The sequence below is a fragment of the Gorilla gorilla genome, chromosome 4, assembly GCF_029281585.2.
Source record: "Gorilla gorilla gorilla isolate KB3781 chromosome 4, NHGRI_mGorGor1-v2.1_pri, whole genome shotgun sequence".
NCBI lineage: Eukaryota > Metazoa > Chordata > Mammalia > Primates > Hominidae > Gorilla > Gorilla gorilla.
This window is the reverse complement of record NC_073228.2, coordinates 153387430-153412575: the sequence shown is the minus strand read 5'-3', so window position 1 is coordinate 153412575 and position 25146 is coordinate 153387430. Positions and strand designations below refer to the sequence as shown.

Sequence of the window (25146 nt, the reverse complement as noted above, 5' to 3'; positions counted from 1 at the left end):
TTGGGAGGCTGAGACAGGAGAATCGCTCAAACCTGGGAGGCGAAGGTTGCAGTGAGGCAAAATTGCACCATTGCACTCCAGGTTGGACAACAAGAGCGAGACTCCATCTCAAAATAAATAAATAAATAAATACAAAAATTAGCTGGGCATGGTGGCATGTGCCTGTAATCCCAGCCACTCAAGAGACTGAGGCAGGAGAATCACTTGCACCCAGGAGGCGGAGGTTGCAGTGAGCTGAGATCGCGCCACTGTACTCCAGCCTGGGCGATAGAGTGAGACTCCATCTCAAAAATAAATAATAAATAAAATAAACAACACTTGGGACACTGACGTTTCTAAGGCATTCCATTTTTCTATTTACTTGCACCAAACAATTCTAGAGATTGGCAGGCTACCCTTCTGTTTTTAGCATCCATCTAGACTTCTTGTGCTTGTCTCTATCATTTCACTCAAAGCACATTCTGGATACCAGTGACCCTTGCTTGAGCAAACACTGTGGCTTAAAAAAAATGGTTTTTGTTTTTATTATTTTAAAACATTTTTGTAGAGATGTGGTCTATGTTGCTCAGGCTGGTCTTGAACTCCTGGCCTCAAGCGATCCTCCTATCTCAGCCTCCCAAAGTGCAGGGATTATAGGCATGAGCCATCACACCCAGCCAAGAAAAAAAAAGTTTTAAAATTCATCTTGAATTCCCTACGAACATAGAAGTAATCCCTGGGACATGATTGTCCTAATTTGTGTTCTACTCTTTCCTTTTTCTCTTTCTTTTGGTAGTAGTTGTGGCTCTAGTCCTGTCACTGCCACTAAGATCTCTATGATTTTGGGCAAGCCACTTTGTCTTACTGGGGCACAAATGATATGTGTGAAAGTACTCTAAATTGCAGGCTGGGTACAGTGGTTCTTGCCTGTAATCCTAGCGTTTTGGGAGGATGAGGCGTCAGGATCACTTGAGTCCAGGAGTTCAAGACCAGCCTGGGCAACAAGGCAAGACACTATTTCTACAAAAAGTTTAAAAAAAAAAAAAATTAGCCAGGCATGGTGGTGCCTGCCTATAGTCCTAGCTACTGGGGAAGCTTGAGGCAGGGGGATTGCTTGAGCCCAGGAGGTCTAGACTATAGTGAGCTATGGTGGTGCCATTGTACTCCAGCCTGGGTGACAGAGTGAGACTTTGACTCATAAGTAAATTGCAAAGCATTAAAAAATACAATTATTATTATTGAACTAGGTGATCTCTGTATTTCCCTCAAGGTCTAAAATTTTTATTTTTATTCTACACTTTTGATATTTTTAGTGAATTCATCTGATCTAGAAGCCAGAAATTGCTCTTTGAAGACTCCTTTCTTTCTTTTTCTTTCTTTCTTTCTTTCCTTCTTTCTTTCTTTCTTTCTTTTTTTTTTTTTTTTTTGAGACAGAGTCTCACTCTGTAGCCCAGGATGGAGTGCAATGGCACGATCTCAGCTCACTGCAACTTCTGCCTCTCGGGTTCCAGCGATTCTCCTGCCTCAGCCTCCTGAGTAGCTGGGATTACAGGCGCCTGCCACCACGCCCGGCTAATTTTTGTATTTTTAGTATAGACGGGGTTTCACCATATTGGCCAGCTGGTCTCGAACTCCTGACCTTGTGATCCGCCTGCCTTGGCCTCCCAAAGTGCTGGGATTACAGGCGTGAGCCACCGCGCCCGGCCTAAAAGACTCCTTTCATTACACCAAAGCTGCTGCTGATTCAATAAGTACAGAATGATTTGTGACTTTAACAGCAACACCAAAAACAGGTTATTCTTCAGTCTTTTAGTCTGAAAGTTACTGCAAATGATACATGACTTTAAGAAGAAGGCTGAGTCATAGCCAACACCTGAGGACTTCATTTTCTATGTTAAAAAAAAAAACAATTTTGCCATTCTTAAATCCAATAAATTTAAATCTTAAGAAACTGAAATCACATTTGAAAAGGCTAGACCCACTCACATCTCATTTTTGTGCATTTTGCTGGGCACTGTCAGTGTTGGAATGGTGACTATAGCAGGCAGGAAACAAAGGAGGACTCATACCTTATATACAAAATTATAGAATCTCAGGGTTAGAAGGGTTTCCAGAAGTCATTTAGACCAGTAGAATTTCATGGGCTTACAGAAGTTCTAAAAAAAAGGCGAGGAGGATTAGACATACAAGTACCTATCATTCATTCATTCATTCATTTATTGAGACAAGGTCTCGTTCTGTTGCTCAGGCTGGAATGCTGTGGTTTGATCATAGCTCACAGCAGCCTGGAACTCCTGGAGTCAAGCGATCCTCCTGCCTTGGCCTCCCAAAGTGTTGGGATTACATGCATGAGCCACCGTACGCAGCTTTCAACTTTTTTTTTGAGACAAAGTCTCACTCTCTTGCCCAGGCTGGAGTGCAGTGGCACAATCTCGGCTCACTGCAATCTTTACCTCCCCAGTTCAAGTGATTCTCTTGCCTCAGCCTCCCAAGTAGCTGGGATTACAGGCATGCGCCACCACGCCCGGCTAATTTTGGTGTTTTTAGTAGAGACAGGGTTTCACCATGTTGGCCAGGATGGTCTCGAACTCCTGAACTCAGGTGATTGCCCTTCCTTGGCCTCCCAAAGTGCTAGGATTACAGGTGTGAGCCACTGCACCTGGGCTCAACTTTTAACCGAGCAAGAATATTTTAAAAACCAAAACCATCTACCATCGGCACCTTTTTATAAAAGAGCATTTTTATGACACATATGTGAAAAGACTAAATCTCAGAATGAAATATAATGTGAAATCAGATAAATAAATGAAAGATGTATTGCTTACTTTTCTCACATCCTCATGGCAAACTTTGTTAGCGACTTGCACCTGTCCATACACAGATCTTTGGGAATCACTAATTTAGACCACTTCATGCCCACCCTTACCCTGCCCCCAGCTTCATTGAGCATTTTTATCACAATACCAAAATATCCGTCTAAATGTATACCTCATCCCCTTATGGAGAACTCCTCAAGCTGAGGAATCCATTAAACTTTGGATGTGTGTGAGAAAATTAGCAGAATAGGAGTGATCTCTGGAAAACTCAAGATGCTTAAACTTAGCTTTTTTTTAAAGACCAGAATTAATTAATTAATTAATTTTTTAGATGGAGTGGAGTCTCGCTCTGTCTCCAGGCTGGAGTGCAGTGGCACGATCTCGGCTCACTGCAACCTCTGCCTCCCAGGTTCAAGCGATTCTCCTGCCTCAGCCTCCCGAGTAGCTGGAGCTACAAGGCACATGCTACCACGCCCAGCTAAGTTTTGTATTTTTAGTAGAGACGGGGTTTCACCATGTTGGCCAGAATGGTCTTGAACTCCCGACCTCAGGTGATCCAGCCACCTCGGCCTCCCAAAGTGCTGGGATTACAGGTGTGAGCCACCAAGCCCGGCTGCGTTTTATATCAGAATTTAACAGCAGATTTTAACTTAGTCAAAACATGCTTTAGAGTCACCAAAGGAGAATGATGTCTAACAGTGCTGATTTGGGAGTTGGGCACCCTGGGTGTTGGTTGGGCTTTAAAACTTCATGCTAAACTTCAGGGGAAGTCTCCTCCCCTCTCTCTTCAGTTGTCTTCCGAGATGAACCCTGTTACTAATTACTTGACCACCTTTCAAAGTTGCAGTTAAAATTCTTCACATTTTTCTCCCATTTCTATTTAATTAATTATTTTTTTTTTGAGACAGGGTCTCTCTGTTGCCCAGGCTGGAGTACAGTGGCGTGATCTAGTCTCACCGCAACCTCCGCCTCCCGGGTTCAAGCGATTCTCAGCCTCCCGAATAGCTGGGGTTACAAGTGTGCGCCATCACACCCGGCTAATTTTTGTATTTTTAGTAGATACGGGGTTTCATCATGTTGGCCAGGCTGGTCTCGAACAACTGACCTCAAGTGATCTGCCCGCCCTGGCCTCCGAAAGTGCTGGGATTACAGGCGTGAGCCACTGCGCCCGGCCCCCATTTCTATTTTAATTAAATTTTATTTAGGATAGGCTTAGCTTAAATTTTTACGACTGAGGTCTGACTTAAGATGATAGCATAAACCATGGAGCTTTCTTTCGTGAACATTATTATTACTCAGCCCAATTTTCCCAGGTCAAATTTTGTAAAACAAAACGTGGTCAAAATTTGATTCTCTGATCGATTTTTAGTAAAAAAGAAAAAAATTACCGTGTAGTTTTAAATGTTGTCAGTTAAATTTTGTAATAGTTACCTCTACTCTGTTCAGGTTAATACTGCGGTTTTCAACATGACCAAAATACGATTCTTTTTTTTTTTTGGTGGGGTTGGGGGGACATAACAGTTTTTTCACTCCTGTTAAATTAATTTTCTGTTGATTCCATCTATCCTTAATCTTCATTATGAGCAATATACCAGGTTTTCTTCTGAAGATCATATGTGGTAGTGGGGCAATAATGCAAAGACATAGGATGGCAGGGGGATTCCGGCTTCTTTCTTTCTTCCCCTCCTGTGGAAAGAGGGTCTATAACACTCCGTAGTAGATAAGACAATTCTAATTATGAAGGGTAATTAGCTAGGCTCTGCTACAACCGAGAGCCCTGACAGATTCCTCAACGCTGGCTGCTTTTCTCTTCCTCTCCACCAGAGGCGACAGCCTCTTTCCAAACAGAAACTGGGTTGGAATAGGCCGGTCCGGGGAACGGCCAGAAGAAAGATCAAAGGTTAAAAACCGCCTCAAAGAGCAAAGGTCAATACCCAACTCCTAAGGAGGCCTTAAGCTTTCATCTGCCACGAAACATGAAGGTGACTCCTCGCAATATCGAGGCCGGGGGGCCACTCAGCCTTCCAGAGACCCGGCGGATCCGAGGCGAGTAACAGGTAACACCTGCTGAGCCGCCGCCGACCGGAAGTGGAAGAGAGCCTGGGGGGGGGGGGGTGAGGACAGGCCGCAGCACGCCTGCGCAGTCAGCAGGAGTTGCAGCGCTCATGCGCAGCTGGGCGGTGACAGGGTGACGCTCGGAGCGTGGGCCGCGACTCTCACGGATCCGGTTCCGCCCTCTCGCTGCCGATCCTTCGGAGCGAGCGCCCGAGATCCCTTTCCCAGAGTGCTCTGCGCCGTGAAGAAGCGGCTCCCGGGGACTGGGGGCATTTTGTGTTGGCTGGAGCTGGAGTAACAAGATGGCGTCGTCGGCGGAGTGACAGGGGTCCCTCTGGGCCGGAGCCGGCGGCAGTGGTGGCAGCGGTATCGCCGCCCTAGCTCACCGCGCCCCTTTTCCAGCCCGCGACGTCGCCGCGCAAGCGAGGCAGCGGCGGCCGCCGAGAAACAAGTGGCCCAGCCTGGTAACCGCCGAGAAGCCCTTCACAAACTGCGGCCTGGCAAAAAGAAACCTGACTGAGCGGCGGTGATCAGGCTCCCCTCTGCTGATTCTGGGCCCCGAACGCCGGTAAAGGCCTCCGTGTTCCGTTTCCTGCCGCCCTCCTCCGTAGCCTTGCCTAGTGTAGGAGCCCCAGAGGCTTCCGTCCTCTTCCCAGAGGTGTCGGGGCTTGGCCCCAGCCTCCATCTTCGTCTCTCAGGATGGCGAGTAGCAGCGGCTCCAAGGCTGAATTCATTGTCGGAGGGAAATATAAACTGGTACGGAAGATCGGGTCTGGCTCCTTCGGGGACATCTATTTGGCGATCAACATCACCAACGGCGAGGTAATCATCTGGGGTGGGGTTCACGATAACGCTGCGCTTTTCCTCATTCCCCCCACCACCACCGCGCACCCCCAAAGTGCTCGGGCCTCTCCTCATCTCACGCACTCGCCAGGGAGTCCAGGGAGCTAGTTTTCCTGGCTTACGAACCTCGCCCGCTGTCTCCCTAAAAGGGTCAAGAACCCGATAGAAAGGTTGGGGGAACTAGTTTCCCAGCTTGTTAAACACGTCCCATAAATGTCCCTTAGTCGAGCTTTTTTTTTTTTTAACCGTCTTTTAAGGTGGAAACGGCAAAATCCTCTATGTGATTCCCATGTTTTTTTTTTTTAAATTTTTAATTCTACTGGGCCTCTTGTTCCAATTAGAACAGTTTCCGATCGCCTAGTTCCTTAAAAACCTCTCACTACGTTCAGAGGTTGCCTCTTTTTTCTGGATGAATCATTTTCCTGCACTTTAGAGGACGTACGGATTTCGTCACTACCCCCTGAAGAGGCCTTTGAGGCTGGTTGCCTCGTTTTATAATTACCGAGAGCTTTCTCTTTCCAGCTTTTCACTTCTTCCTTGTAGTCGCGACTTGGAGTTTTGCTAATGTCTCCCTCCTTTCCTAAGTGACATTGAATCCGTAGGGATGTTGATGCCATCATCCCCTCTTTCCCCTGCAGGAAGTGGCAGTGAAGCTAGAATCTCAGAAGGCCAGGCATCCCCAGTTGCTGTACGAGAGCAAGCTCTATAAGATTCTTCAAGGTGGGGTTGGCATCCCCCACATACGGTAAGAACCCGGTGCATATAGGCGATCCGCTGAGGGAAGCACGGAATGGGGAAGTGGGTAGAGGCAGGTAATGAGACCAGCTGAATCCGGGTCTTGGTGTTTTAGTTACCTGCGTTCCCTATAGCTGGCGGTTTCCTGTAAGTCAGTCATCTCAATTACTGAGTAAATTTCAGTTTGCCAACTTATTTCATTGTATTACACTGCTCCATTTCGCTTCCGTCATTCTCTCTCTTCCCGAGGCTTTCATTTGCAGTTATGCGTGCAGGTCATCTTTGATCCCTACGCGGAAGGGTTGGCTGCTGCCTTTTTTACGGCGGCACTTCTGATGTACTTAGGTTTGTCCAGTGAAGTGGATTTGAAGGTGCCGAAGCGACCCGGCAGTGTCAGTTCGAGTTGCTATTGGAGCTGGCTTGGGAAATGGCTGCTCTTTTGTTGTGTTTTTGTTCCAACATGTCTTCCTCCTCCGCTTAGAAAATGGCGGAACGACGTGACTCAACCCCATATTCCTGCCCTTTTCTCAGCTTGAGTTCACAAATTATGCTTCCTTGATTCCTCCTTTAGCAGCCCCGAGTGGATTAAACCTTTGAAAAGCCAAGAATAAAGCTGCAGGAGGCGGTGTGGCGGTTCGAGGAAGGAGATGGCATAGTGACAGTGTTTGTGATCTCTGCAGCAGATGTGACACGAAATTGTTGAATTACACTATGTAAAATCCTTCGTAGTTCTTTTAAAAGTGTTAATTACTCTTTCGTTTCGTGAATGGTCTTATTTGGCACGTTTCAGTCGGGACTAAATTTGTATAGGTAGTGGCAAAGGCAGTTTGAGCAGCACCAACTATGTTAAAATTTACCCATATCAGTTGTATTAAAAGAAATCTTAATCACTTAGCCACACTTTGATAAGTAATTTTAACCTGTTGAGTTTGTCAGTAAATCTTCACATCAGAGAAATTGGGGCCTTTGTTGGTGTGGAATATTGGTGAGTGCAAATAGCAGTAACGAGGATAAAAGATGACAAGATAGAAAGACATTGTTCTGTCAAATGGTTAACTTTACTTTGGAGGGTTTTAGAGTAATGTTTTAACCTTTGGGATTAAAGAGCCTCTTCATGGAATGGAGACTAAAATATAGTTTAAAGCCCAGCTATTTTCCAGCAATAATCTAAAATAACATTTGCAAAATTATTCAGAATAGGTAAGAATGGTATTTACTGTTTACTGGAGCCTCTTCTTTTTTGAGACGGAGTTTTCGCTCTTGTGGTCCAGGCTGGAGTGCAATGAATGGCACGATCTTGGCTCACTGCAACCTCTGCCTCCCGGGTTCAAGTGATTTTCGTGCCTCAGCCTCCTGAGTAGCTGGGATTACAGGCGCCCGCCACCACGCCTAGCTAATTTTTGTATTTTAGTTTCACCATATTGGCCAGGCTGGGCTCGAACTCCTGACCTCAGGTGATCCACCTGCCTCGGCCTCCCAAAGTGCTGGAATTACAGGCATGAGCCACTGTGCCCGGCTTTTTTTTCTTTTGAAACGGAGTCTTACTCTGTTGCCCAGGCTAGAGTGCAGTGGTGCAACCTTGGCTAACTGCAGCCTCCACCTCCCAGGTTCAAGTGATCCTCCTGCCTCAGCCTCCCAAGTAGCTGGAATTGCAGAGCTGCACTACTACGCCCGGCTAATTTTTGTATTTTTAGTAGAGCTGAGGTTTTGCCATGTTGGCCAGGCTGATCTCCAACTCCTGACCTCAGGTGATCCACCTGCCTCAGCCTCCCAAAGTGCTGGGATTATAGGTGTGAGCCACCGGGCCCAGCCTGTTAGCCCTTTTTTCTATTCCAGTTTGTATTTTTCATATCTTGAATTAAGGACTGGGTTGCATAGTCTTTACATGGAAACAACTCAAATAAAACTGTCCTTAAAAAGAGTTCCAGCCAGGCGTGGTCGCTCACGCCTGTAATCCAAGCACTTTGGGAGGCCAAGGCAGGCAGGTTACTTTAAGTCAGGGGTTCGACACCAGCCTGGCCAACATGGTGAAACCCCTTCTCTACTAAAAATACAAAAATTAGCTGGGCATGGTGGCACGTGCCTGTAATCCCAGCTACTCGGGAGGCTGAAGCAGGAGAATAGCTTGAACCCGGGAGTCGGAGGTTGCAGTAAGCTGAGATGGCGCCACCGCACTCCAGCCTGGTGACAGAGCGAGACGTCATCTCAAAAAAACACACACAAAAAAACAAAAAAATAAACAAAGTTCCAATGCTGATTTACAGTTTTAATGGAGAATTGAATGATAAAATGTGCTATTGGTTGTAAATGAGCAAGTAAATCATTTGGAAGAAAGTTGCAAATTTATCTTATGAGGTGAAGATTAAATCTGAGATGATATAGATTTGAAGTTTTTAAATCATTCTTGCCTTTAAAAAAAAAACCTACTATGTGGGAAAATAAGGCCCCTCACCCCTGATTTGCTTTCCATTACTATAGTTTTTCCAAGAATTTCATATAAATGGAATCATACGATATGAGGTCATTTGTGTCTGGCACTTTTCACTTAACATAATGTTTTTGAGATTCATCTATGTTGGGAGATTTTATAAATTTCACAAATCAGGTTAAATTTAATGTATTTGAAATCAGTTTCAAAAAGCATTAAGCATTGTCATTTTCAGTGCTAAACCCAAGTACAGTACATGTCCTTTTATCTGGTAGCTTTTATTTAAGACCTGATACAGACCCATAAGGGCAATGAGTAATGTACTGAATAAGCACATGAATAAATTAACTTCTGAGCAGAATTATAGTAATAGGTGCCTATTATAAGGTGGTGAGTGCAGAGAGAGTTATGGTAGTTATAAGCTGTCTGTGGGTGAGGCTAAACAGATTAACCTGACTTTCAAGTTAAGGCTTCCTGAGAGATGGGATTTCAGGATCTGGCTCTAAGGAAGAAAGCTGGGTGAACTGGTTTGGTAAGGCATCCAAGAATGGAGTGTGGCTTCTGGGTGTAGTCTCTAAAGGAGAACACAGTAATTGGATGAGAGTGTGGAAAGGGTAAATTTGCTTTAGGAGTGGTAGGGTCAGGTACATGGAAACAAAAGTGGTTCATTGGTTTTAAAGTGAAATGTGAAAAAAAATTGTTTCCACTGAAGCAAAAAGGATAAATATTTATGTAAACATTCTTTATTTGGGTAGCAGCATCTTCCCATCCCCCTCAGTTTGTTCCCCACTATTTCTGTATCACCTATACATGGTACATACTTAATAAATATTTACTCGGAAAGTATTGAATTAAGTTGACTATTTAGTGTTAGCTAGATAAAAGTTATGTGTTATCTATTGTTTTAGAAGTATTGTCACTAATTTAAAAATTTAGATTTTGCTGCCTTTATCCTTCATATACAAATTTGTTCAATCCCTTCCCTATGTTTTCTGTTACAAAATTCCCTATAGGATTTGCTTTTTTTTTGACATGGAGTCTCACTCTGTTACCAGGCTGGAGTGCAGTGGTACAATCTTGGCTCACTGCAACCTCCACCTCCTGGGTTCAAGCAATTCTCCTGCCTCAGCCTCCCAAGTAGCTGGGACTACAGGCACGTGCCGCCACGCCCAGCTAATTTTTGTATTTTTAATAGAGACGGGCTTTACCATTTTGACCAGGATGGTCTCCATCTCTTGACCTCGTGATCTGCTCGCCTCGGCCTCTCAAAGTGCTTGGATTACAGGCGTGAGCCACCGCACCCAGCCAGGATTTGCTTTAAGATACTTTGGTATATCTTACAACAGAGACTGAAAATTACCTGGCCTGCATAGATGACCTGCTTAATCAGGTCCTTCCTGTGTAATTTGAGAGACCTATTGTTAAGAAGCATAGCATCCAGAGTGAAGAGCAAGGATAAGCCGGGCGCCATGGCTCACGCCTGTAATCCTAGCACTTTGGGAGGCCGAGGTGGGCAGATTGCGTGAACCTAGGAGTTCGAGACCAGCCTAGGCAGTAGAGACAAGTGAAAACCTGTCTCTACTAAAATACAAAAAAAAAAAAGAAAAAAATTAGCCTGGTGTGGTGGCGTGAGCCTGTAGTGCCAGCTACTTAGGAGGCTGAGGCAGGAGAATTGCTTGAACATGGGAGGCGGAGGTTGCAGTGAGCCAAGATCGTGCCACTGCACTCCAGCCTGGGCGACAGAATGAGGCTCCGTATCAAAAAAAAAAAAAAAAAAAGCAGCAAGGATGAGAGAATGGCGTCCATTTTCTTGATATTTTAAGAAATGAAGTTTCCGGTTCTAGGCACTTGGAGAGCCGCAGCTTAAGGTACAGACATGGCCAAGTCCAAGAACCACACCACACACAACCAGTCCTGAAAATGGCACAGAAATGGTGGGCTCCAAGTTCCTGAGGAACATGCACTTTGCCAAGAAGCACAAGAAGGGCCTAAAGAAGATGCAGGCCAACAATGCCAAGGCAATGAGTGCACTTGCTGAGGCTAGCAGGGCCCTCGTAAAGCCCAAGGAGGTTAAGCCCAAGATCCCAAAGGGTGTCAGCTGCAAACTCGATTGACTTGCCTACATTGTCCACCCCAAGCTTGGGAAGTGTGCTTGTGTCCGCACTGCCAAGGGGCTCAGACTGTGTGGGCCAAAGGCCAAGGATCAACCAAGGCCCAGGCTGCAGCTCCAGCTTCAGTTCCAGCTCAGGCTCCTCCCAAAGGCTCTCAGGCCCCTACAAAGGCTTCGGAGTAGGTATCTCTGTCTGCCAACGTGAGGACAGAAGGACTCATGCGACCCCCCTGGGCTGCCGTCTTTATGGGGCTGGGGTCCTCCTGTGCTATTTGTACAAATAAACCTGAGGCAGGGAAAAAAAAGAAAGAAAGAAAATTCTTGGACCTTGTGAATTAATATGTGAGAGCTCACTTAAAATTACAGTTGATCCTTGAACAATGCTGGTGTCAGGGGCACTGAACCCCAGCCCACTCCCACTGTGCCCCACAGTCAGGAATCCAAGTGTAACTTTTTTTTTTTTTTGAGATGGAGTCTTGCTCTGTCACCCAGGCTGGAGTGCAATGGTGTGATCTTGGCTCACTGCAACCTCTGCCTCCCAGGTTCATGGGATTACAGGTGCGCCGCCACACTCAGCTAATTTTTGTATTTTTAGTAGAGACGGGGTTTCACAGTGATGGCCAGGCTAGTCTCAAACTCCTGACCTCAGATGATCCACCCACCTCAGCCTGCCAAAGTGCTGGGATTACAGGCGTGGACCACTGCTCCTGGCCCCAAGTATAACTTGACTCCCCAAAAGCTTAACTACTACTAGCCTACTGTTCACTGGAAGCTTCACCAATAACATGATTGGTCAATAACTATATATATATATATAAAGCTCTTTACCCTCATCATCCTCACTTTGGGCTGAGGAGGAAGAAGAGGGGTTGATCTTGTTTGGGTAGCAGAGGCAGAGAAAAACCTGTGTACAAGTGGACCTGTGCATTTCAAACCCCTTTTGTTCAAGGGTCAGCCGTATTGAGTTTCTGTTAAAACCTTTTTTCGTGTGTTCCATTCTAAATTGAATTAAGTTCCCCAAAGGAACAATTTAAAAATTTCATTATTATTTTTATATAGATGGGCTCTTGCTATATTGCCCAGACTGGTCTTGCATTCCTGAGCTCAAGTACTTCTCCTGCCTCAGCCTCCCAAAGCGCTGGGATTATAGGCATCAGCCACCGTGCAACGACCCAAGAAACAATTATGACATACCAAAAAATTCTTTATCTAGATAGGTTTTGGAGGTTTGAGCTGTAGATCTGCCATGTGGTATTGACTGGGTCATCTACAGTCAGTCAGTTCCTTAATGTGTGTGAGCCCATCTGTTTCCTCATTTAGAACATAAAAAAAAGGATTGTTCTAATTGGAAGGAGAGTGCTGAATAGAAAGATTTAGGGCTGCCTACCCTTCTTTTGCCAGCTAAATACTCATTTCCATTTATTTGCCTTTGCATACTGAGCTTTTGGGTAGGGTTTTGTTTGAACAAGGGTTCCCTACTTAAAAGTGTCACTGGCCTCATTGATCCTAAGGAATTTTAGTCCTGGAATTTTAAGACCTATTTTCAAAGGATAGTAGCTAGAAAAAAAGCATTCCAGCAGTTTGATATTGTGTCTACTACTTGCCTTCCTTTCTTGTTTTTCCTATTTTTCTTTCACCTTTTATTATTTTTATTTTTAGCGGCAGGTTCTTGCTCTGTCACCCAGGCGGAGTGCAGTGGCTATTCAGAAGCATGATAGTAGCACACTACAGCCTCAAACTCCTGGACTCAAATGATCCTCCTGCCTCTTAGCCTCCTGAGTAGCTAGGACTGCAGATGAATAATACCACCTCTCCCAGCTGCCTAGTGTGTTTTAATCACCATTTTTGCCCTCTGTGTCTGAAGGTCAAATGTTTTAGAACGTATTTATAAAGCACTAGTTAATCCTTACCCTTCACTTTTAAAAGCAGCTTAATCTTATCTTTGGCACTGAGCGTATATCCTGTGAATAACATAATGGCTGTTATCAGAGAATAAAGATGACGCTGCATTGGATATGTCTTCATTAAGATATATTACAGTGTCCATGCTTAGCTTGGACTAAAAAAAAAAACCCAGAAAAACGTACGTCACAGATCTCGAGAAATGTGCTTTTTAACTTGAAGGGAAACTGAATTCATGGTATACTAGAGCTGCTTTATACTGGCTTATGAGATAATATAATAATGCTAGGTAGCATTTTAAGCTGGACAAAATGTTAGAGATGTATATAGCCCTATTCCTACTAATACAAATTGGACTGTTGAATCTCAGGGGAGTTACTAGAGTGTCCTAACTTCCAGTTCTTCTGAGAATCATTATCACCCTTATGTCAAGGTCAAAGCATGCCCTCTCACACACTCCACATCATTCCATTTGATGCTGGAGAGCCATCCTGTACTTCTTCACTTGTTGGCATTTTGCCTCATAGACAAGCTGAAGAGCTCTTACATAAATATAAGTAACCTATTTGTATTTAATTAGATGCTTACGATTTAGGGTGCTCTTATTCTCCCTTTTGAATCTGTGGATTGCAGGATGGATTCAGGATAAAAACTTGTTGGAAATTATTAATTTGTGGCCGGGGCAGTGGTTCACACCTGTAATCCCAGCGCTTTGGGAGGCCAAGACGGGCGGATCACCTGAGGTCAGGAGTTCGAAACCAGGCTGGCCAACATGGTGAAACCCCATCTCTACTGAAATAAAAAAATTAGCCAAGCATGGTGGTGTGTGCCTGTAGTCCCGGCTACTCGGGAGGCTGAGTCAGGAGAATTGCTTGAGCCCGGGAGGCAGAGGTTGCAGTGAGCTGAGATCACGCCACTGCACTCCAGCCTGGGTGACAGAGCGAGCCTCTGTCTCAAAAAAAAAAAAAAAAAAAAAAAAAAAAAAAATATATATATATATATATATATATATATATATATATATATATATAAATTTGTATCTCATTTCGGAGTAAATGCTTGAACCCATGTAAAGTATGTGGGTTATTCCTTGGCTTTAGTCAGTGGTCCCCAGCCTTTTTGGCACCAGGGACAGGTTTCGTGGAAGACAGTTTTTCCACAGACTGGAGCAAGTAGGGAGTGGGGTGGGGGTGGGAATGATTTTGAGATGATTCAAGTGCATTACATTTATTGTGCACTTTATTTCTATTATTATTACATTGTGTAACATATAATGAAATAATTATACAACTCACCTTAATGTAGAATCAATGGGAACCCTGAGCTTGCTTTCCTGCAACTACCTGCTTCCATCTGGGGGTCATGGGAGACAGTAACAGATCGTCAGGCATTAGATTCTCATAAGGAATGCACAACCTAGATCCCTCTGATGTGCAGTTCACAGCAGGGTTTGCGTTCCTATGAGAATCTAATTCTGCTGTTGATCTGACAGGAGGCTGAGCTCAGGCGGTAATGCCAGCATTGGGGAGTGGCTGTAAATACAGATGAAGCTTCACTTCGCTTCTATACTGGATACTGGTCAGTGGCCCAGGGATCAAGGACCCTTGGCTTTAGTCATTTCTGGACCTAGATTTTTTTTTTTTTTTTTTTTTTTTTGAGATGGAGTCTTGCTCCGTTGCCCAGGCTGGGATGCAATGGCGTGATCTTGACTCACTGCAACCTCCACTTCCCAGGTTCAAGTGATTCTCCTGCCTCAGCCTCCTGAGTAGCTAGGACTACAGGCATATACCACCATGCCTGGCTAATTTTTTTTAGTAGAGATGAGGTTTCACCATATTGGCCAGGCTGGTCTCGAACTCCTGACCTCAAGTGGTCCACCTGCCTCGGCCTCCCAAAGTGCTGGGATTACAGGCGTGAGCCACCACACCTGGCTAGGTCATTTTGTTTTAAAGTATATTTAAGCTGTACCTAAAATATCATTAAGTCTTGGTTTTCTCATGATCTGTCACTGTTTACCAGGGATTTTTGCTGTCAGGAATGAGTGTCTTCATAACTTTCATCATTTAACTTGGTGTTCAGTGTATGCACACAGGTAAAATGATGCTTTATTGTGTTACTGTTTTTGTTTCTAATTTCAATCTCAGATGGCTCTTAAAATTTTGGTTGACTGGCCGGGTGTGGTAGCTCACGCCACACCTGTAATCCCAGCACTTTGGGAGGCCAAGGCGGGCGGATCACTTGAAATCAGGAGTTTGACACCAGCCTGGCCAACATGGTGAAATCCTGGGTCTACTAAAAATACAAAAATTAGCTGGCCATGGTGGCAGGTGCCTGCAATCCCAGCTACTTGGGAGGCTGAGACAGGAGAATTGCTTGATCCCAGGAGACGGAGGTTGCAGTGAGCTGAGATCACGCCACTGCACTCTGGCCTGGGTGACAGATGGAGACTCCATCTCAAAAAAAAAAAAAAAAACAAACTTGGTTGACCAGTATTAACATAGCATAAACTAATGCATGTTTTAGTGGGATTTTTATTTTTATTTTTATTTTTTGAGATGGAGTCTTGCTCTGTTGCCCAGGCCAGAGTGCAGTGGCACAATCTTGGCTCACTGCAACCTCCGCCTCCTGGGTTCAAGCGATTCTCCTTGCTCAGCCTCTGGAGTAGCTGGGACTACAGGTGCCCGCCACCATACCCGGCTAATTTTTTTTTTGTATTTTTGTAGAAATGGGGCTTCACCGTATTGGCCAGGCTGGTCTTGGACTCCTGACTTTGTGATCCGCCCATCTCGACCTCCCAAAGTGCTGGGATTACAGGTGTGAGCCACCATACCCTGCCGAATCAGTTTTGACAAATGCATATGTTGGTGTAACCTACATCTCTATTGAGATAAGGACTGTTTGATTTTTTCTTTGTATGCACACGTTGCTCATCGTTGGTAAGTTCTATTCTGTGACAGTGTTAGTTTTATTTTATTTATTTATTTTTTAAGTCTGTCTTTTGGATTACAGCTAAGCCTTATTTTTCTCCTCAGTACCCAGTTAAGCATTATTTTGATGTTGGTTTTATTATAGATTAATAGTCTGTTTATCACCATGAGGTACATTATAGGATTTATCTGACAAAATTATCAGATCGTGGTTGTGTTGCAGGTGATGGTAGTGAATATGGTATTCAGTGATAATTGAGATCTTTACCTTGCTCTCCTTTGAAGAACTAAAATACTGCCTTTTTCTTGTCGGTGTGAGCAGTGGGGTATGTTATGGCCCTTTTAATGGGGATTTTGGAAGTGCTACACAAAACGGTTTAGCTGAAGAGAGTACATTTCGATCCTCAACATAAAGGGAAATGGAAAGAGCATTGTATTATGAGTCAGGGTTCTGCCTGTGATGCCATCTAGATTTGAACCTATTAATAGAATGAATTCTATAATTTGTAAAGTCACTTCTTACTTGTAAAAGGGTTTTCGAAAGCCCAACAAGGTCTTAAGGGTTTTTTAATGTGTAGTATATATTGATGGAATCAGTAGGACAAAAGATGCCTCTTGTTCTCTGACGTAATGATTTGTTCTAACTTTAAGGTATAATTGCCTTTTATTTATTTGTAATGTTGATAAGTACTTTTGAAATAAGGGAATAATTGGTTGAATTCAGTGTGGCTAAACATTCTTTTTTCCCTCTGCATGCAACAAAAAGAGTCCAATATTATCCAGGCATTGCATATGGTCTCATTTAATCATTACACCAATCTTGTAAGTTGGTGTTTCATATAAAGTATGTGAGTCAAAGTGGTTAATTTGCCTAAAGTCACACAGCTAATGTGTGATTTGTACAGGTCCTACTGCATCTTTCAGCTCTACCAGTGGTTCTCAAATTTTGCTGCAAATGGAATCAAATGGCAAACTTAAAAAAAAAAGACACCTAATCCCTAACCGCAAGTATTTTGATTTAATTAAATTGGGATATGACGTAGGTATCATGAGTTTTAAAAGCTCCCCAGGTGATTCTGATATGTAACAATTAATAATTGTTATTAATCCCCAAAATATAGTATATTAATAATTAATAACAATAATTTTTGCTTTGCTACTCACCCCCATCAACCCCCATCTTTTCCTAGAATTACAACCTAATAAGGCTATACTCTTTTCTTTCTTTTTTTTTTTTAAGAGTTGGGTTCTTGCTCGGCTGCCTAGGCCTGGAGTATAGTGGCTCAATCATAGCTTACTGCAGCCTTGAACTCCTGGGCTCCAGTGATCCTATCTCAGCCTTCTAAGTAGCTGAGACTACAGGCATACACCACCATACTTGGCTAATTTTTATTTTTATTTTTTAGAAATAGAGTCTCACTGTGTTGCCCAGGCTGTAAGGCTGTGTTCTTAATTTATATATTTCCTCTTAGAATTAATTCAGGAAATCCTGTAATAGGCATCATGATACTGGAAAATACCAGAAAGTACATATAATCCCATGTAATCAAATGCTTTGATTTCTGGAAAGTGTCTAAAATCGATGTATGAAACCATTTACCTCTTCACATGTTTCAGATGCATTCCTACAATAATGCATTCTAGAAACTCCTTGAGGGAGAGAACTGTCTTACTCATAGAGGTATCTTGTGTTTCTTATTGTGCCAAGTACAATAATGAAATTCTACTTTTATTATATATCTATATACGTTTAATTTTTTCTTTTTCTTTTTCTTTTTTTTTTTTTTGAGACGGAGTTTCGCTCTTGTTGCCCAAGCTGGAGTGCAATGGCGCAATCTCGGCTCACCGCAACATCCACCTCCTGGGTTCAAGTGATCCTCCTGCCTCAGCCTCCTGAGTAGCTGGGATTACAGGCATGCGCCATCACACTCGGCTAATTTTGTGTTTTTAGTAGAGATGGGGTTTCACCATGTTGGCCAGGCTGGTCTCAAACTCCTGACCTCAAGTGATCCACCTGCCTCAGCCTCCCAAAGTGCTGGGATTACAGGCATGAGCCACTGCACCTGGCCAGGCGACTGCTCTTTGTAGTAAGAATAATAATCCCTTATTTATGTAATGCTTTGTAATTTATCAAGTGCTTTTACATAAACTGTCTCATAATTACCACAACACCTTTTGATAAATAAATAGGGTTATATTAAGAATCTTTGACCAGTGAGCAGAAATCACTTACACAGAGTCACAGAGCAAGAAAATAACAAGCCAGGACTAGAACCTATGTTTCTGGCTGCTGGTCCAGTATTCTTGGTACTATGTTACATATACTGTCAACTTAGCCAGCTTCCCATTCTTAAAGCTAACTGCAGATTTACTGGACTACTTTTTAATGGTTTGGTCACTGAAGGACTTACTTTTATGAATATTACTTAGTGCTGTATTATTCAGGGTTGCACAGACTTGATAGCTATTCATGTATTTTGAATAGCTATCTTTTCTTTCTTTGAGGTTGTATCATTCCTTTCTGGTAGCTTGTGTTGCTTCTTCCATTTTCCTTTTCCCCTTTGCTGTATGTTTGCAGCCCAGGCATTGTGTCCTTTCTTCTGTATTTGCTACTTAAAACAAACATTATATCAAACTTTGGAATGTTCATTGTTTTCTTTTTGTATTCATTTTCTCCACTAATGAAGATAATTTAATTTTGCCTTTTTGTATCGTTTTCATCTACAATTTCTTATCTAGAATACTTAGCTCTATCCATTTAAAGAGGATTTTCTAAGCAAATTAATTAATGCAAAGTAGGGGGAAGTGTTCCCTTCATCCAGTTATTTGTTCTGTTAATATCTTCATACAGAAACACTATCTGTAATACAAGTGCTAACTTATAGTGCAAAAATTACCCTAAAGAAAACCATTTGAGGCTGGGCACAGTGACTCACTCCTGTAATCCTAGCACTTTGGGAGGCCGAGGTGGGCGAATCACCTGAGGTTGGTTGTTCCAGACCAGCCTGACCAACGTGGAGAAACCCCATATCTACTAAAAATACAAAATTAGTCAGACGTGGTGGGGCATGCCTGTGATACCAGCTACTCAGGAGGCTGAGGCAGGAGAATCACTTGAACCCAGGAGGCAGAGATTGTGGTGAGCCGAGATCATGCCATTGTATTCCAGCCTGGGCAACGAGAGCAAAACTCTGTCTCAAAAAAACAAAGAAAGCCATTTGGTGGCTGGGTGTGGTAGCTCACCCCTGTAATCTCAGCACGTTGGGAGGCTGAGGCGGGTGGATCACTTGAGGTCAGGAGTTCGAGACCAGTCCCCCCAACATGGCAAAACCCTGTCTCTACTCAAAACACACAGAAAAATTAGCTGAGTGTGGCATCATGTGCCTGTAATCCCAGCTACTCAGGAGGCTGAGGCAGGAGAATCGCTTGAACCTGGGAGGCAGAGGTTGCAGTGAGCTGAGATTGTGCCAGTGCATTCCAGTCTGGGCAACAGAGTGAGACTCCATTTCAAAACAAAAACAAAGAAACAAACAAAAAGAAAGCCGTTTGGTCTCTTAATAGTGTATTAGGGGATATTTTATAGGAGTGTGTTTGATTTCTTTTTTTCTTTCTGAAACTTTTTAATGTACATGTTACCCCTTTTTAAGGAGTGGAGGTAAGTCACTTGAGCCTTAAGAATTTGAGGTTTGAATTAGGGAGTTAGGAAGGGGGCCCAATTTTAGTATTTTACAAGTATGGTGGGTGGTAATGGCTTTGGACATGTTGAAATTAAGGTGAATGGCATATTGTGTTTTACTCTTGTGTAGTAAAGTTAGCAGCAAATACAGAACTGAGCCTAGGCCAGGGAACTGGGATTGGGGTTAGATCTAAGCAAGATCAGCATATAAGTGATAGTGGAGAAAGTAAATTGAGAGGTGAGGACTCATCCCCTTGGGAAATTCGGAATTAATAAAGCAGGAGAAGAGTCAGGTTAATGGGCTGTTGAATAAAGAAAGTAAGTTTTTAGGAAGAGGTAATGTGTATCCAAGAAGTAGGAAAGAAATGAGACTTAAAGGGTTTGGGGTTTGGCTGTGTTAGAGCTCAGTACCCAACAGGTGCTCAGTAAAGTAACTTGACTCAATGATTGGGTCTGAGGATAATCCGAAGAGGGAGTAAGTATATAGAATTGAAAGGATAAGCAGAGGCCATATTTAGGAATTTTTTGATATATGAAACTCTTGCTTTTTTAGTAGGTAAGGGGCTTTTTTTTTTTGGGAGACAAGGTCTCAGTGTCACCCAGGATGGAGTACAGTGGCTAGCCTCAACAGCCGAGGCTCAAGTGATCCTCCTGCCTCAGCTTCCTGGGGAGTACAGGCGCATGCCACCACGCCTGGCTAATTTTTTATTTTTTATAGAGAGACCGGGATCTTTGTTGGCCTAGGCTAATCTGGAACCACCTGAGCTCAAGTGATCCTCCCACCTTGACCTCCCAAAGTGTTGGGATTACAGGTGTGAGGTATCGCATGGCTCCTTTAGTTTTTATAACAGAGAAATGACACAGTAAAACCGTAGAGGGGTAACTGGAACTAGGAGAATATTTAAGAAGCTAATACAATAATCCAGGCATCTTTCAAAATTTAGCCCAGGTGCTAACATTTTTAGGAAGCCTTCTTTTTTTTTTTTTTTTTTTTTTTTTTTTTGAGACAGAGTCTCGCTCTGTCGCCAGGCTGGAGTGCAATGGCGCCATCTCGGCTCACTGCAACCCCCGCCTCCCGGGTTCAAGCAGTTGTTCTGCCTCAGCCTCCCGAGAGTAGCTGGGACTACAGGCGTGCGCCACCACGCCCAGCTAATTTTTGTATTTTTAGTAGAGACGGGGTTTCACCATATTGGCCAGAATGGTCTCGATCTCTCTTGACCTTGTGATCCGCCCGCCTTGGCCTCCCAAAGTGCTGGGATTACAGGTGTGAGCCACCACGCCTGGCCAGAAGCCTTCTTTTTTATCTTCCAAGTAAATTGCTTCTTCCTGTATTTTGTATTTATGGTTGCCTTTATATTACACTTGTCATTTACCAGTTCTTCAACAGCTTTATTGATATAATTTACGCACATAAAGGTTAACCTATTTAAGCTGTACAGTTTGTTTCTTAGTATATGTACAAAGTTGTACAACCATTACCATAATTCAAATTTAGAATATTTTCCTCATGCCAAAAAGAAATCTTGAACCCATTGTCAGTCATTCCATTTCCCGTCAGCCCTAGGCAACTACTAATCTACTTTTATATATTTGCCTATTAGAAAACATTTGATCAAGCTTTTGTAATTTGTGTTATGAAGACTGTAAGTACATTTTTCACTTCCCAACGAAAAAGTGTATTTTAACATTTGTATCTCCCTGGACCTTCCAGTTCTCCACATGCTGTCCCTCAATACCACCACTATCAATGTTGGAGCAGTGATGACAAGAGCTGACAAAAGTTAGGTCATTTGTGATTTTTTTTTTTTTTTTTTTTGCAATTACATCCCCACTCAATTATTTGTGATCTTTGAAATAACACTTTGGGTATTATGGGGAAAATAACTATGTTACTGGGAACCAAGAAAAAATGAGAGTAAGATGCAAATATAAACCAGGTTTTCAAAAAATTACCTGAAGAGGAAAATAAGGTGATCTTACACACTATACCAACCTATGCTGTCACTTAGTTTCTTGTGAGCACCAGACTTCAGCTTGGTGCCAATCCACCCCTTAACCTGGCTCTCTTCCATCTATCCTTTGAGAATCAACCTTACTTCCTCAGAGAAACTTTCCCTGATGCCTCCCTTAAAAAAAAAGATCAGATCCCCATAATTTGTGCCCCCACAATAGCACTCTTCTCTCCTTCATCATGGTATTTATCACCCTTCCCCACTATAAGCCAGGAAAGCAGCAATTATTTTGTTTTGTCTTGTTAGCTACTCTAAATATTGAATGGATAAATGAATAGTAACTTTGATAATGAACAGTGGTAAAGTTTTTTTTGTTTGTTTTTATAATTTTTGGAGTTAAGGAACATCTACATATCTTTGAAGGCAAAGGGCAAGGAACAAAGGTGGAGAATATGAAAATGTACGATAATTCAAGGATCTTGGGGGTAATGTTGTAAGCAAAGGATTAGTAGTAACAAGGCAGCAAGAAGAGGGAAAACAAATCATCTTAGTTGACTACATTATTGCTGAGCAAAACATACATGATTTTCAAATATTAGATCTTATTCTACAGGCTATTTATCTCAAAAGTTGGTTTGGAACAGGGGCTCTTAACCTGGTTCTTAACCATATCCACCCCCCATGAGATCTATGTATTTACACAGGTAAGGAAAATTACATTTTTATTTTCATGAGCTTCTCACTCAAATCTAGTATTTCTTTTTGATTTTAAGTGTAAGTAGGAAACCTCATGAGTTTTAGCAGAACCTTTGACTTTGTCACCAATAGAAATCACTGATTTTTGTCGGGGGGTAGATGGAGTTTTGCTCTTATTGCCAGGCTGGAGTGCAATGGCGTGATCTCAGCTCACTGCATCTCCTGCCTCCCAGGTTCAAGTGATTCTCCTTAGCCTCCTGAGTAGCTGGGATTACAGGCGCCCACCGCCATGCCCAGTTGATATTTGCATATTTAGTAGAGATGGGGTTTCACCATGTTGGCCAGACTGGTCTCAAACTCCTGACCTCAGGTGATCCATCTGCCTCGACCTCCCAAAGTGCTAGAATTGCAGGTGTGAGCCACTGCACCCAGCTAGAAATCGCAGATTTTTTTTTTTTTTTTTTTAGACTAAGTCTCACTCTGTGGCCCAGGCTGGAGTGCAACGGTATGATCTCAGCATAAGCCACTCCGCCCGGCTGAAATCACAGATATTTTATATCACATTATTGTTGCGGGTATCTTAAAATATGGTTTACACTCATTACTACATCAAAATTATAGCATTTATTAGACCTGCTCCTATATTTAATGCATTAATAAGGAGAGTGTAGGGCTGGGCACTGTGGCTCACACCAGTAATCCCAACATTTTAGGAGGCCAAGGCGGGCGGATCACATGAGGCCAGGAGTTCGAAATCAGCCTGGCCAACATGGTGAAACCCTGTCTCCATTAAAAATACAAAAATCAGCCAGGAGTGGTCGCATATGCCTGTAATCCCAACAGGTGGATGAGGCATGAGAATCTCTTGAACCCGGGAGGCAGAGACTGTAGTGAACCAGGATCACACCATTGCACTCCAGCCTGGGTGACACAGTGAGATCCTGTCTCAAAAAATAATAACGAGGAGAGTATGTATATTACTATATCCCAAATTGCTTTTTTTTTTTTTTTGAGATGGAATCTTGCTGTCACCCAGGCTGGAGTGCAGTGGCGCAAGCTCGGCTCACTGCAACGTCTGCCTCCTGAGTAGCTGGGATTACAGGCCCCCACCACCATGTGTGGCTAATTTTTTTTTTTTTTTTGTATTTTTAGTAGAGACAGGGTTTCGCCATGTTGGCTAGGCTGGTCTCGAACTCCTGACCTCAAGTGATCCACCCACCTCAGCCTCCTAAAGTGCTGGGATCACAGGCTTGAGCCACTGCGCCTGGCTCAAAATTGATTTTTTTTTCTTTTTCTTTTCTTTCTTTCTTTTTTTTTTTGAGACAGAGTTTTGTTCTTGTCGCCCAGGCAGGAGTGCAATAGCGTGATCTCGGCTCACTGCAACCTCTGCCTCCCGGGTTCAAGCGATTCTCCTGCCTCAGCCTTCCAAGTAGCTGGATTACAGGCATGTTAATTTTGTATTTTTATTAGAGATGGGATTTCTCCATGTTGGTCAGGCTGGTCTCGAATTCCCGACCTCAGGTGATCCGCTCTCCTTGGTCTCCCAAAGTGCTGGGATTACAGGCATGAGCCACTGTGCCTGGCCCCAAAATTGATTTTTTAGAAGTAATTTTATGCTAGTTCAATTTCGCTATAATTGATTTTCTTTATAATGCCTTGTATTTTATGCATTTAAAACATTCTGAGAAGAGATGTATGGGGAGAAGAGGTATCTGGTTTTGAGAATATGTGTATAATGAATGGCAAATAGCTGTTAAGAATGGCATATACAAATATGAATGTATAGGAAAATTGAAAGGATTTTAGAGAAAAGGGAACAGAGTAGCTGAAACTGTTTTTTTTTTTTTGTTTATGTGTTCTTTTTTTTTTTTTTTTTTTTTGAGACAGAGTCTCGCTTTGTCATCCAGGCTGGAGTGCAATGGCGAGATCTCAGCTCATGGCAACCTCTGCTGCGTGGGTTCAAGCAATTCTCCTGTCTCAGCCTCCTGAGTAGCTGGGACTATAGGCGCCCACCACCATGCCCAGCTAATTTTTGTATTTTTAGTAGAGACGGGGTTTCACCATATTGGTCAGACTGGTCTCGAACTCCTGACCTCATGATCTGCCCGCCTCGGCTTCCCAAAGTGCTGGGATTACAGGCGTGAGCCACCGCGCCCGGCCTGAGTAGCGCAACTGTTAGCAGTAGTATCCTAAAGAGACAATTTGAGCTAGTTCTTACGGTTCAGCAAGATCTTGCTAGGCCAAATTCCTTTTCTGCTCCCATTAAAAAGGAGCATAAAGGTTGGATAATGATGGGTTGGCAAGAGACTAAGTTTGAGAGACAGTATCTTCAGGATATCTTGTAGGTGCTATTAAAATTGGATATATTATAGCACTGATTCAGTGTTGATACTTTTTAGTTGTTCACTGAAGACTCATATTAATAACCGAAAGATTGGGAAACGACTTTTTAACTTTTATAATTATTTGGCTTATTTGAATTAGGGATAAATAGATGCTTCCTGATGTCTTCACTTGGAGTGCAGGGAGTGTTTTTGCATTTCTTGTTTTGTTTTCCTTATCTGCCAAATCAAGCACTCCCTACACTGTTACAGCTTCTAATATGAGTTTTCATTATTTTACTCAGCAAATGTTTTGAGCATCTCTTGTGTATGCTGGGAATACAGATTGTGAACAAGACAAATATAATGACTGCCCCTAATTAAGTTAATAGTCTGAAGGGGAAGATCTACATTAAATTTTTTTTTTACTGTTATTTTGTCCTAGTCATGGTGATGGAACTAACATATATTTGGGTAAAGTACATATTACGATAATTACACTGATTTATTCTGGAATATTCTGGGTCTCATAGTAATACTTAAATATTTTTATATGAAAAATATGTATTTTTTTCTCAAATACTCCCATTTTCATGAAGAGATTTTTCAGTAAAAAGCAAACCCCTAGCTTGAAATCTCCAGCTATAGTATAACACTTCCTAATTGGTAACCATGTCATTGTCATTCCTTCCCCTGGTCCTCCATT

At 42.9% G+C, this 25146-nt stretch overlaps 1 protein-coding gene across 4 annotated transcripts in view; it reads left to right on the top strand.

Annotated features, from left to right (window-relative positions):
- The first annotated feature begins 5070 nt into the window (after positions 1-5070).
- CSNK1A1 (casein kinase 1 alpha 1) overlaps positions 5071-25146 on the top strand; it is a 56318-nt gene continuing 36242 nt past the window's right edge. For 2 of the 4 annotated variants that reach the window (XM_019027499.4, XM_019027496.4), the window contains exons 1-2: positions 5077-5672; positions 6332-6438. In XM_019027499.4, the coding sequence (XP_018883044.1) occupies positions 5550-5672; positions 6332-6438 (230 nt within the window). In that variant the 5' untranslated portion in view covers positions 5077-5549. Of the gene's footprint in view, positions 5673-6331; positions 6439-25146 lie in introns of all 4 variants that reach the window. The other 2 variants (XM_019027498.4, XM_019027497.4) reach the window with 2 other exon arrangements.